Source organism: Prionailurus bengalensis, chromosome A3 (assembly GCF_016509475.1).
Source record: "Prionailurus bengalensis isolate Pbe53 chromosome A3, Fcat_Pben_1.1_paternal_pri, whole genome shotgun sequence".
Lineage (NCBI taxonomy): Eukaryota > Metazoa > Chordata > Mammalia > Carnivora > Felidae > Prionailurus > Prionailurus bengalensis.
Window position 1 is genome coordinate 46183529 of NC_057354.1, and position 14229 is coordinate 46197757.

General features: G+C 39.4%; 1 protein-coding gene across 1 annotated transcript in view; it reads left to right on the forward strand.

Moving 5' to 3' along the window:
- KIZ (kizuna centrosomal protein) overlaps nucleotides 1-14229 on the forward strand; it is a 142593-nt gene that overhangs the window by 14256 nt on the left and 114108 nt on the right. Inside the window, exon 4 of the mRNA XM_043602995.1 lies at nucleotides 8158-8250. Coding sequence (XP_043458930.1) covers nucleotides 8158-8250 — 93 coding nt within the window. The remainder of the gene's footprint in view (nucleotides 1-8157; nucleotides 8251-14229) is intronic.

Consider the following 14229-nt stretch of genomic DNA (forward strand, 5'->3'; position numbering starts at 1 on the left):
AGAAGTTGCCTTTAATTACTTTTTTTTTTTTTCCTCTAGCAATTTCCCCCACTGAGGCTTTATTTCAGATACACAGGAAAATGAAAATACTATGCAGTGGTCTGAATGTTTGTGTCCTGAAATTCGTATCTTGAAATCCTAACCCTAACCAAATCCTAGCCAAATGTGATGGTGTTCATACCAGAGGCCTTTGAGAGGGGCTTGTGTCATGAGGGTGGAGCTCTCATGGATGAGATTAGTGCCTTCTAAAACAGGCTCTGGAGCACTTCTACCAGGTGAGGATGCAGTGAGAAGGTACTGGCTCTGAATGAGGAAAGAGGCCCTCACCAGAAGGCGACCACACTGGTACCTTGATCTTGGACTTTCCAGCCTCCAGAATTGTGAACATCAGAAATGTTTTTAAGACACCCAGTCAGGGATATTTTGTTATAGCAGCCTGAATGGACTAAGATAACTCACATATTCTATACCCAGATACAGTAGTTGTAAATATTTTGGTATATTTGCTTTGTGTGTGTGTGTGTGTACATTTTTTCCTGAGCTGTTGAAAAGTATGCTGTGGACACCATAACAGTTCTCCCCTAAATACTTAAGTGTGGATCTCCTAAGAACACAGACAGTCTCCTACATAATCACACTGCTATTATCACACCCAAGAAAATTAATAATGATTTCATAATACCACTTAATATCTATCTGATATTTAAATTTCCCCAGTTCCTCCCAAAATTTTCTTTATTTTTCCAGACCAGGAGCCAACTAGGGTTCACATTACATTTGCTATTTTGGTGTTTTGGTCTCTAAATCAAATTTAGTGTCCTACCACTCTTCCTTTTTTTTTTTTTTTTTTTTTTCATGACACTGGCTTTTTGAAGAAGGCAATTTAGTTGCCTGTATAATGACTCACATTCAGAATTTGGTTATTTCTTTGAGGTATAATTTAACTGGAAATTTGGATTAGACCAGCACTGCCCAATAGAACTTTCTGTAGTGATAGAAATGTTCCCGATCTATAGTGGTGCTAATTCAGTAGCCACTAGCCACACATGACTACTGAGCACTTAAAATGCGGCTGTGACACTAAGGACTGAACTTTTAATTTTGTTAATTTTAATTAGTTAAATTTAAATAACCACAGCTGAGGTTACATACATCCTACTGTGTCCCATCAGGAGGCTTATGAGTCGTGATGTCAGGTGGTCTGACCTGAGTGAGGTTGAGTTTGATGCATTGCTTAAGATGGCAAGCTCTAGATCTCTCTTATAAGGACCTTTTTTTCCATTTGCAACTGAGCATATAATCTGTGGAGTGATAGTTTGACATTTTGGGAATATCTTGTTTCTAAATAGCCTTTTACTTAGTGGTTTTAGGATCTGTTAGTGATGCTTGAATCAGTGTGGTGGAGGTTGTGGAATGGGGATTTTCTAATTTAATCTTCCTCTTTATTAGCTTAAATTGTTCTATAAAGAAGAACTTTCTTTTCTCTCCTCTTTCTCTTTTTTTAAGTATCACCATAGACTTACGAATTTTTACTTAGTATATTATCAATTACTGTAGTTATTATTTTTGTTGTTTGTATTTCTCCAAATTTTGCTTGGGAGTGTCTCTTCAAATTGGCTTCTGTGTCCTTTTGGCCTGACCTCATTAATCCTGAGCCTTCTTTGCTTTGGGGCACAACATGTTCCAGGTTACTTTGTACACCGCTGCCTCAGACATGGAATTAGCCTCTTTTCCAAGGAGCTGTGGTTCCTTTTAGTGGGGAAGGGTATTTAGAAACCAAGATCTGGAAGTAGATGTGCTCAAACAATAGCACGTTTTAGCTACAGCACTAGTTTTTTTTTTCTTTCTTAGTATTCAAGTAGAATACTTAACATTCAAAAAGTAATTATTATAAACATTGTAAATCTCTTTGCTGTTCAGAGATTTTACAGAGAAAGTAAAAGTGATGGACAAAGCAGGGAATTTTGCCTTCCCAATAGAAAAAAGGAAATAATAGAAGTTTTCCTTTTATTTTCACATTGATGCTTTTTTATTTAATTATTGATTTGATGATATAGCCAAATGTGAGAGGGAGGAATTTGAAAGGGAGAATCCATACTTTTATATTGAGAGCATTTTAAAATGGATAAGGAATGCCTTTAGAAAACAATCTGTGATGGCACAGAAGAGCAGATCATGTAGCTACAGTTGGAAAAGATGGGAGCACCATTGGGAGTCACCCTGAGTCCAAAGCTGAATGCAGGCAGCAATCTTTGAAACGCCAGCCAGTGACACCACTTACCTCAGCCAGCTGTACAGTAAGCAGAGATTCAGAGTAGGGAATGTTTGCCGTGCTGTCTTCCCATTCCTTTCCTCTTCTTCATTTCATCTTGGTATCCAGTGGTAGCCTTAGGAAGGCTGGACTCTGCCCCACTCAGGTAGCAGATCTTTACCTCCACTGACTGACCACATGTAAGTCTTAGGAGAAAGGTGTTCTGGGGAATCATATTGCCCACACACCCCACAATGCCAGGGGTATTTCCCCTTGAATAGAATATAGTTGATGCAAATGGACTAATAATTGGTAGAGTTCCAGAAAGTGAAACGAAATGAGGCAGTATGTGAGAAGTGGGGATTTGGCCCAAGTTGTATTAAGTGAATTTCTCCCTTTTTGTAAAACTGTAAGACTATTTATTATATAATATTAAAATCTTTTTAAATGGGATAAAGGCAAACATATTTTATGAATTTTTAAATTTTAAACTGATTTTATGAATTATACTACTTTGGGGGCCTATGATAATTTTCAGGGCTTTTAAGGATGTTGATTTGTCATGTCATTTTGAAAACACGGTGTTGTGGCTATATTGCTACTTGTCAAATAGATAAAGAGGCCAACTAAGCTCAGTTCAAGAATATAAATATTAGTAGTACTGTGAAGATTGTGTCCTCTCCCCCTTCCTGCCTCTACTCCCTCTCCCTGCATTGGTGCTTGTAGAAGAGCCCCAGTTGGGCCTTAAAGCAGATGTTTTGGTGCCCTTTGTGCTTATCTCAGGTTGGGTTCTCCTGAAGTGGACCCTGAGACAAGGATTCAAATGTAAGTGGTTCATCTGGGAAGTGCATGGGATGTCAGGAGGCAAGTGGGGAGGTGAAACAGGGAAGGGCAGGTAGCTGGAAAAGGGTATATATTTACTAGTATATACATATACAAATATATATATATGTATTTGTATATATAATAGTGTGTGTATATATATATATACTAGTGTATATATACATATATATGTTTATATATATACAAATATATGTTTTATATATATACACAAATGTATGTTTTATATACATATATGTATATATGTGTGTACATATATAAATAGTGTGTGTGTGTGTGTATATATATATATATATATTTTTTTTTTTTTTTTTTTTTTTTAACCAGCCTCCACGACTCCCCACAGGCCTGACCACCCTGACCCGAAGCGGATGGGCGACCCCCTCAAAGGGTCTTTAAACCTCTGCGCGGGCGACGCCCTAGGTACCTGGACAGGGTGGGGGCGAGCGAGGTGGGGGACCAGGGGCCGCAGGCCGCCACCCCAACACTGACACCTTAAGGGCCCCACAAGGGCACCAGCCCCAAAGCTGCCGTGCTGCTGTAGGCCCAACGGGCAACCGCCCAACAGGCCTCGCCGCCGCCACCACAGGACGCCATCATCCCACCTCCCCCAACAACCCCCATGGAAAAGGGTGTATTATCAAGCCAACCACCATAGTCAGCATCTGGAACTTAACTTACAGGGAAACCCTGGCAAATGGTTCCAAGCATTTGGAATATGCAGACATGGCTCCTGAGCATCACTGATTAAAGGCTGATGACAAAGAGATGGGGGGGTGGAGGGGAGGAGAAATTAACCACAGGCTCCTTAGGCACAGAGACAGGAATGTTGAGACTTAGGAGCACCCAAAAGGGTCCCAGGGACATGTGTGGAGCATGGCATCTGTTTCAGCCTTCCCCATTCAAGTGCCAGGCATGAGGCTGGTATGTCAGGGCATTCAGGGAGAGTCCCCATCTGATGATATCTCTCATCTGCCTGAAATCCTTGAGTGCTTGCTCAGCCTTTCAGGATAAAGCCCAGATGCTGGCGTCTGCCTGCATACCACCCTGCAGCTCAACCTTATGACCCTTAACACACACATGTCCTTTCTCATTTCTGTCTCACACAAATATACAGACATGTGCACATTTTTTCTTCCCTACTGCCTCCCTTCACCTCCTTCCTCTCTCCCCATCTCTGCCTCCTATCTCTGCTCACTCTCTGCCCACGCTCTGCTCTCCCCGCACCTGTCTCCTCCATTTCCCCCCATCTCTTACGCAATATTCCCTCCACTCCCATGTCTTCCCACTGTCCCTCTCCATCTTTTATCTTCCAATCATGTGCATGTTCTTTCTCTTACACACTCATACACTCACTCACATGCATCCACCAAGTTTTAAACATGCTGACTGCTATATTTTCTTGAAAGCATCACGTCATTTCCTATCTTCATAAACTAGAAGCCCTCTCTCTCTATATCCTGCCTTAGGTATGGGCCGTAATTATCTCAGTAAGCACTTCCTTCATAGTGTTGTCATTGTTTACATGTCTGTTTTTCCACCTTGTTGTGGGCTCCTCATCTTACTATTTCAGTGCTGTCAGTATCTGGGCCACAATGTGGCACATAATAAGCACTCAGTAAGCTTTGAGGAACACCTCCCTATTCTTTAAGCACTCAGTAAGCACTGGGACTTCCCCCTTGACTGAAAATTAATTCTGTATTTTTCAACTTGCTCTCTTCTGGACCATGAACAACTATGTGAGAGCTAATGTGGTATTGGTTCTATCCTGTGTTATACCTTCCCAGGAGCATTTCTGTTTAATAGCAGAGGCACTCTGAAGATACAATGTCACTATTTAAAGATGTGATTCTTGTTGGAAATTCAGTCATTAGAGTATATGTGCCTACGAGGGATAAAATTTGAAGAGAACAAATATTTGAGCCCTCATTCGATTCCTACTGAGCATTGTGACAGCCACTCTGGGCAGGGCAGGACCTTCAGGCTCCTGGAGGACAGTCTGCAGCTTTTCCCATTTTTTATCAACCAGAGTGTCTTACTTGTTAATATGTATTAGTTGAATATAAATAAGTGTTCCTGCATACCTTTTTAAAAAAAAACATCTAAAAAGGAAACCCATAGGGGCACCTGGATGGCTCAGTCAGTTAAGTGTCTGACTTTGACTCAGGTCATGATCTCACAGTTCGTGAGTTCAAGCCCCACTCTGGGCTCTCTGCTGTCAGCACAGAGCCTGGAGCCTGCTTTGGATCCTCTGTCTCCCTCTCTCTCTGACCCTTCCCCACTCTCTCTAAAAAATAAATAAACACTTAAGAAATAATAAAAGGAAACCCATATCCTGGAAAAAATAGGAGAAAAGACTGTGACTTGTAGTCCTGAGGGTCAACTCAAACAATTTATGTAACTCTCTGTACCCATTTTTTCAACTCTAACATGAGGAAGCTGGGCCAGCAGATCTTAAATGTCTGTTCAGTTCTGTAACCAAGAATTTTTATATAATCCTGGAGACCACTGAAAGAAGGAAGCCTGTTTAAAAAAAAAAAAAGGTAGTGGTGGCACTTTCAGGCAAATGGTAATGTGACGAGGGGAATTTGAAGGAATGTAAGTGGGGATACAGAAGAAAAGAAAAGAATGGAAAATGAGATGTGCTATTAACATGGAAACATATCCCAGAGACCTGAAAGATATCCCATGACCTCCACCTCCTTCAGATAACCCCAGATGATCGTCAACAGATTTCATCAGTTGAGCTGAGATGAAATTGTTTGTGCACAGCGGGGAAGTGAATAGAAAGGTTCTCCTAAATTTAGGTGGGCAGCATCAAGCTCAGTGCTGGGAAGCAATACATTAGCAGATGGAACAAGTTAGTTACCTGATAGGTTGATTCAGTGCTCTTGAGTTCATTAAAATAGGTTTCCCTGGGGGATTTGTGGGAAGAGGGGACTGTCCTTAGAGGTGCTGTGGACTGGCAGATGCTACTGGGCCATGAGAACTTTGGCCCCTGAAACAGCAAATGTAAGAGGAATCTGGGCCACATGGCAAGAAGGGAACAGAGACCTGAATCAGCACCAGACAGAAAGGATGCAGTACAAATCCTGATGTATTGTGGAAATATAATGGGACCTTATCAAAGAAGAAGTGGGGCATAAAACATGGAAAGACTGATGGTTGGAAAAATAGGGCACATGCTCTGCTATTTTATCATTTTTAGCTAGGGAATTTTTGGAAAGATTTGTCTATACAGTTTTCCAAACTTAAAAAACTTTTAAACATAGTACAACCCTTTATATGCAGATAGAATAGGAGGTAGGGTTGAAAATCCCTGCTCTCCAATGTTTAGGAGGTAAATTTGATGGATAGTAACCAAGTATCATATGTATGAATAAAAGGCAAAGAGAACAAAATGTTTGTAGGTGCAAATCTGTGGTCCTAGGGGATGCAGAATTATAGTTTGCATCAATTTTCAATTTATCATAGCAACTTTTGATTTCAAGTACATTGTTCAGTTTTTATTTGTATCACTAATTTAGGAAAGTACCTACAATTCAGTGAATTTTTCAGATGCATTGAGAGCAATGTAATTTGGACTCTTGAGACTTCTGTTACTATTCTTTATAAAGTCCTAATGCAGTTACAAGTTTTTTGCTGCAGCAGAATGAGTTAAACAAAAGTCATGTTTCCATGAGAAAGTGCTCTGTCTTTAGAAGGTATGGCTCTGAAATGATCCCATAATGAGAAAAGTAGGTATAATGCCTGTTGCGTGTTTATAACTGATCTCAAAGAACATAAGAAAATATTTGCAGCCACAGGAACAGAGTTTTTATTTAACCAGCAATTATTTAATAAACCTCAATATTTATTTTGTTTATTTCATAATCCACTCCCATCCCTTTTTAAAGGTACTTTCCCTTAGAATCTGTAAAGTATGCCTTTTGAAAGCTCTTGGAGTTGAAAAGTAACTATCTCTGAGTCCAAAGGAGTAGGTAGAACAGAGAGATGTAAATTGTATTGTCTTAATTGCCTTATTTTTAAATCTTTTCTTGGTTTATCTTTTTTACCGGCCTTATAAAACTTTCATTTAATTAGGTATTTCTTTAGATTATTACTGTCATCTATCATGTTAATAGCATTCTGATAGAGAAAAAAAATTCCCTGCTAAACTCTTATTAAAAATGGGGCAGCATGTAATATCTTTTAAGATATTTTGAGGGAAACAAGTGAGTTTTCATGATGATTGTCTGTTTTTTTATATGTCAAAACAAAGCTCAGGCCAATTTCATGTTCAGACTAAGAACTAAGAAAACAGTTCTCTGATTATCTCATAGGTGTTTTTCTAATTGCAGTGCATCACGGCCTAATTTAGAAAATGTTCTGATACTTATCTGTGATGAACCACCATCCGTGAATTTCTTAAGGCTTTAATTACTAACATACTGAATCAAAGCCCTTTTTATGCCTTGCTTTTAAGAAAAAGTCATTTTATGATGGAATCACTTTCATCAATTATAGTGCGATAATGATGCAGGCATCTTCATGTAGTTATTAGTGCCAGAGCAAACTTCATTCCTATGGTACTGATCATTGATGTTTCCTGTATATTTTTATTCATAGAAAATGGAGTTTGTTTCAAGTCGATGAGCTAGCAAATAATATACTCTGTTCCTATGATTAGTAGGACCATGATACTAATGTAGATATCTATAAAGATAAGAAGTCCGTAGGATTGATTTCTTTTCCTTTAGGACAAAACTTTTCAAGGTAAACACTGTCTAATGTGCTGCTTTCATAATAAAGTAACTGGATTTTCCTGATAGCTTAATATGCTAAGGTTTTATTCCCTAAATTGATGGAAGACAGTAAGAAGCCATCAGGTCTTATGTAAAAACATACAGCATTTTATAGACCTCAGCTTTTGACATTTTATTTGTGAAATTTTCTAAGTTGAATTTCTTAGTAACATCAACTTTTACTTTCTACTTCACTGTTTTATACTCTAAAGGCTAAAAAATATAGGCAGATGCTGGTTATAATAAGAGCCACCACAAAATCAAAACTTTGTTTCTGTTTAGACCGAATATGAGGCTCAAATTAAGAAGACACAGCTACTCTCAAAAGATAGACCTGGAATAAAAGGTGAACTGAAAGATGAAGACAGAGAAAAGGTAATAAATTAAAACAATAAACTTTCTGTTAACAGAGGGTTTCTGGAGTGTTTCTCTTTTACTATATTGTTTTAAATAAAATCATGTTATTACAGAGATCTTTTTTATTAAACCTTAAGTATTATTTAAAGACTTATAGAGTATTGCTTTAATGTCTAATTCAATTAAATTTGCTAAAAGGCAGTCACAGCAGGTTTAAAAGAGATAGATTCCAAAGAAAACCTTAGTGTTGTTAGCAGGTGAAATTATGTTTCTCTAAATAATGCTTTGTCGCTGCTTTTTTTCTTCGTTCCAGAAATGTTTTAAATAAAAGGTAAACAAAATATGGAATTTTGCTTTTCTTTGTATATATAATTTTGTACATTTTAACCTTTTCACAGAGAAAGTGGAAAGAAAAGATTGCATATCTAAGCAACAGACAAAAAGACTGGCAAGGAATACTTAAATAAATTCTGCTATGTATCTGCCGTAATGCAGGCTTCTAATCCTGCAGCCTATCTCCATATAAATGATTCTGTTCAAGACCATAGATGTTTTCTTCACTAAAAGCAGTAAAGCTCTTTTAGATGAAATGTCTAAAAACATCTTGTAATAACTTGGAGCATGCTGGCAAGAGTAGTCACTTGTGACTATGTGTGAAACCCCCTCAGCCAGTCGATATTGTAATAAGCAAAAATGGTAGCATCACTCCATTATTCAGAAAAGCCAACAGCGTGCTTGTTCCTTAGGCTGCAGCATTCATTAAGAAAAGCTTACTGGGCTGAAAGCTGGAAACAGATGATAACGGGATATGATTTTCATATTTAATGCTTTCCTTGGAAGAGTATGTGTGCTACAGATTGATAGAAGAACCAACTGCTACTTTACTAAAAGACTTTCAGGTTTGCCCTATAGCTACCGATGGAATCATTCAGCCAAGAAATTAACTTTTTCTCCTTTTACCTGCTTTATATATCTGCTAAGCAGGCTGCCTGGCTGCCAGTAAATGTTATTATGCAGTTAACTGTTTGGTATTTAAGACTCTTATCAGAAAAGAAACAGAGGCCACACTATTTTGTTTTTATAGTAGGAGGAAGGTTTTAGTTTTCCTTTTTTCCATGCATTAGCAGGCATTAATCTGAGTTTATAGGAAGTTTTAGTTTTCCTTCCCAAAGATTAAAAAGTTAAAAAACCTAGAATTTAGAGCATTCTTTAAACTGTAAGATACAAAACACCAAGCTCCAGAAACCTTGACCTATATAAAAAGGCCTTTTAATGATAAATGATTTCTGTGCCATTAGATGTATGCCAAATGTGGTATGATGTGATAGACTTCTAAACCATTCAGGCAGTTTTTCTGTTTGACATTGGGTCATGAAATAATTGATGTGTTTTTAATCTATAAGCCGGTTTGTTCTTTCTATGCCATACCTGATAAAGGCATTCTTAGTACGGCAGTGTCAATGGTACTTAAGTAAAACGGGAGACTTTTTTTTTCTATTTGCACTAGTGATCCCTTACCTTACATACAATTACATAGTCTCCTTTTAAGTTATATTTAAAATTAGGGCAAGAGACATACAGCTGACAACCCCTTAAAGACGTTACATATAATAATTAGAAGACAGGTATTTTCCTGTGTACTATAAAGTGTCATCTTAAAAGCTTTGATTATTGACTGTATATAACAATCAATTAGGTAACATTTTGATAAATTTCTTTCTTGCCTATATTCAATTTCTTATTGGTGTTCCATCAATTAAAAGGTAAATACATTTCAGTAAAATGATGAATTAATGAATCCTTATTATATGCTAATTCCAGAATAATTGCTTATCATATGAGTTACATTTTTTTTCCGGTGGAAATCCATACATGTCTTCTTTAGACAGTCATATGAATTAGTCTCTGTTCCCAGAGTTGTTGGTCTTCAGGTATTGGCCTGAAGCGCAGTATGGTGTCACTGGTTGAAGTCAATAAATCATTTTTAAGCATGTGATCTGTGTGAGAAGCCACAGTAGATCCCCCTATGAATTCCACAGTGCTTGTGCTCAAGGTGCTTCCTACAAGGAGATGTCCTTTCTAAGGCACAAGATAGTATGTAATGAATGCCAGTTACATGTGGTTGGGCATGTGCTGCATGAAGAAAGAAGGTATGCTTCTACCAAAATGAGTGGCCCAAGACTCAGTGGAGGAGGTGGTGTTTGAACTAGCGTGAAGGATGGGAAAGATATCAGTCAGTGGGGATGTGTTAGACATTCGAAGGCCAGGAGATGTCATGATTAAAGGAGTAGAAGCAGGAAAGCCCAGTGGGCAGTTGTGCAGCCTGGCTGAAGTCCAGTGTTCTTGTACGGAAGTGGTAGACAGTAAGGTTGGAAAGTTACATCATGGAACTTCTTAGTGCCACATTAAGAATTGAGATTTCCTCCTGGAATCGTGTGTGTGTGTGTGTGTGTGTGTGTGTGCGCGCGCGGGCACGTGTAATAGTGTGTGTATGTGTTGGGGCAGGTAAAGGCAGGACTTGTGGATGGAGCAGTGACATCACAGCTGTGCAGCAGCAGGGAGATAAGGCTGGAGGTGCCATGGAGGACGAACTGGGGGAAGGAGTTGGTGGAACTGAAGAATCAGGGTTCGTTCAGACAGGAAGAATTAACTAAGAGCCTAAATTGAGGGTTGCCATTAAAGTGGAAAACACTGATGAGGGGGAGAGGACTTGTCAAATTAATGATAATTCTGAATTATAAGAAGCTATATTTTTTAAGTGATTGTATACCTTTCAACCATAGCAGTAACATGGATACTCTATCAAGAAAAGTCATCAAGCAGTGATTGTCCATTTTCTCAATGTAAAACTCTAGCTCAGTTTCATAATAAGGCATCCAGAGTTTTCATGCCTCCTCTGGCTACTTTTCAGAGTTCTGTGTTCTCTTAAGAGAATTAATAATTGGTCTACTTGTTCCCCAAGCTTGTTTCCATGATTAGTTTACCTAGTAAACTTTTGGTTTTTGGTTAATAGATAGCAAAAAGACAAAGTTCAAGCCCCCATTCGGATCCTCACAAATTTTACTATAATTCAGTAATCCTTTCCCTCTATTATACATTGCATTTTTTTGTTGTTGGGGCAGGGTGTAAATTCTAATTCTGTTGGTCTTTTGGCATGTTCTAGTTACTTAGTTTTTCGTATGAGCAGTGACTAGAGAACATACATAAAAAAACATCAAGGGACGCCTGGGTGGCTCAGTCGGTTAAGGGTCCGACTTCAGCTCAGGTCATGATCTCGCGGTCTATGAGTTTGAGCCCCACGTCGGGCTCTGTGCTGACAGCTCAGAACCTGGAGCCTGTTTCAGATTCTGTGTCTCCCTCTTTCTCTCTCCTCCCCCGCTCATGCTCTGTCTCTCTCTCCCCAAAAATAAACGTTAAAAAAAATTTAAAAAAAAAAATCAAAGCGTATGTATTGTCATTTGTGAATGAGATATCAATTTTGGGATGGGGTTTGTGAAGTTTCTTTGAACTATTTTTGTGTGTGTTTGTGTGAGAGAGAGAAATTTTTTTTTTTATGTTTTAAAATTTACATCCAAATTAGCATATAGTGTAACAGTGATTTCAGGAGTAGATTCTTCAGTGCCCCTTACCCATTTAGCCCATCCCCCCTCCCACAACCCCTCCAGTAACCCTTAGTTTGTTCTCCATATTTATGAGTCTCTTCTGTTTTGTCCCCCTCCCTGTTTTTATTTTTGTTTCCCTTCCCTTATGTGCATCTGTTTTGTCTCTTAAAGTCCTCATATGAGTAAAGTCATATGATTTTTGTCTTTCTCTGACTGACTAATTTCACTTAGCATAATACCCTCCAGTTCCATCCATGTAGTTGCAAATGGCAAGATTTCATTCTTTTTGATTGGTGAGTAATACTCCATTGTATGAAAGAAATTGAAGAAGACACCAAAAAAAGGAAAAAGATTCCATGCTCCTGGATAGGAATAACAAATATTGTTAAAATGTTGAAACTACCCAAGGCAATCTTTGAACTATTATACTGTGAAACATGTTCTACTAAAAGCAGAAGTGAACTGGATCCTTCACAGCAAGAGTGTACCATGCTAGGCCTGGCTGGAGATCTGTGGAGGACCAGGGAATTTTGTCACAGGGCTGAAGGCTAACTGGAGAGTTCCATTTCACTGTTGTAATACTTCCTGCAAGGGTCACATGAAGAATGGTTATGCAGGCTGTTACTTCTACTTCTCATGTTAATTGTAACAATGTGTAATGATCAGTGCACACTTATTCTGTGCCAGGTGCTACACGAAGCACTTTATGGTCATCAACTCATTTAATCATCTCAACAATCCTGGAAGTAGATGCTGTTGTTATCCTCGTTTCATGGGAAGGCTCAGAGAGGTTAGTTAACTTCCCCAAGACTACACAGCGAGGCAGAGCCAAAACTCAAATCCAGACTCTTTGGCTTCAGTGTCCATGCAGTTAGCCATCTTGCTGCCCTGCCATCTGAGGTGGTGTGGGTAAAATGCTCTTCAAAAGTTGGGAAAAATTCCTGATCCAATAAAAACACCCTGGCCAATATCATGCAAAATATTCCAGTTATCCATTTAGATGCTGCATTTGTGCCTAACCTTGGTCTCATTTGGTGCTATAATATTCCAGCTAAATCAGGTGAGCCAAGGAAAGCAGAGCATCTGTCTCTGAACAGCTCATGTTTACACTAAAAGGAGAATACATTTGAGTTGGCTTGGTAGGGCAGAAGAAATACCTTAAAGCTCTGCTGAAGAAGGACTTCCAGTTGAGAAGACATGTGCACTTTGTGTGCAGTGGCTTCACCTGTGGGTTGGAGCTGTGTCAGGAGAGGTGGTGAAACTGTGGTGGGGAGCAGCCCTATTGCAGGGGAGGCACCAAACAGGGAAGACAGCCCAGTATTACATGATGGGAAGAGTTCCATTTCCAGAGGACAGACCGTGGCTCCTGGAATCTGAGCAGTATTCACAAGACCAAGGCAGCCACTGTAGGGCCTGGGCTCATCTCCAAGGGCTGAAGTGACCGGCATTGTGGAGGAGACAAGTGATTGAAATAACATGATGGCAAGGGTAAAGGAGTCATAAGACTCTCCTGAAATACCCATAAAGAGAAAATGACTTAGGTTGGAATCTTCTGGAAGCAGATCCTAAGACAAGGATTGGAGTGTAAGTGGTTTATTTGGGAGGTGGTCCCAGGAAGCACAGAGGAGAGAGGAAGGTGACACAACCAGTAGTGTATGATTGAATGGGTTACTACTGTGAGCAGCCAGAGCTCAGTCCTATTGGGGAACCTTGGAAGACTGTGTAGCACATGCCTTAGTGTCTTCACACATGGGCGTAGAAAAGGGAGTGGGGATATATTCTTCAGTTCCTATCTGTCATTGACTGAATGTTGTGGCTGGCTCTACTCCTGGCTGCTGCAGAGCAGTGAGGGAACCTCCCAGGCCAGAAGGACACTGTGGGCATGTACTGGGATGGTGAGGTTCCCATAGATATGGGTCTGGCCCTGTCATACCAGCTACTGGAGAGAGCAGTGCAGGGCAAGAGTAAAGTGGTTGGGTTATTACTTAAAGTTATCTATATAGGCCCCAATTTCTTACCCTTACTGGCCCCGAGTACCTCATTCACCAGCAGTCTCCTTGAACCACTGCTCAATTCTGAAGAGTGCAAGCATCTCCCTAAAGTGGGGCTCTCAGCGGTTGCCCAGGTTTCTAATACTGGGACATTGTACCTTGCTTGTCACCCTTGCAGAGTTGTGACTTTATTTGACCTAGAGCAATGACAAAGTCAGAAGGTATTCAGCTGGGCCTCTTTTGTCTAAATAGCTTTTTCACTTGTATGTGTTTCTCTTCACAAGACATTTAAAAATTAAACTGAATTACACAAAGTTTTTCAAGTCCTGGCGCTAATACTAGATTTGTAGGCCTTTTTTTTCAGGAGAGGCTAGAAAATGCTCTTCTCTCCATGCTCATTAGAC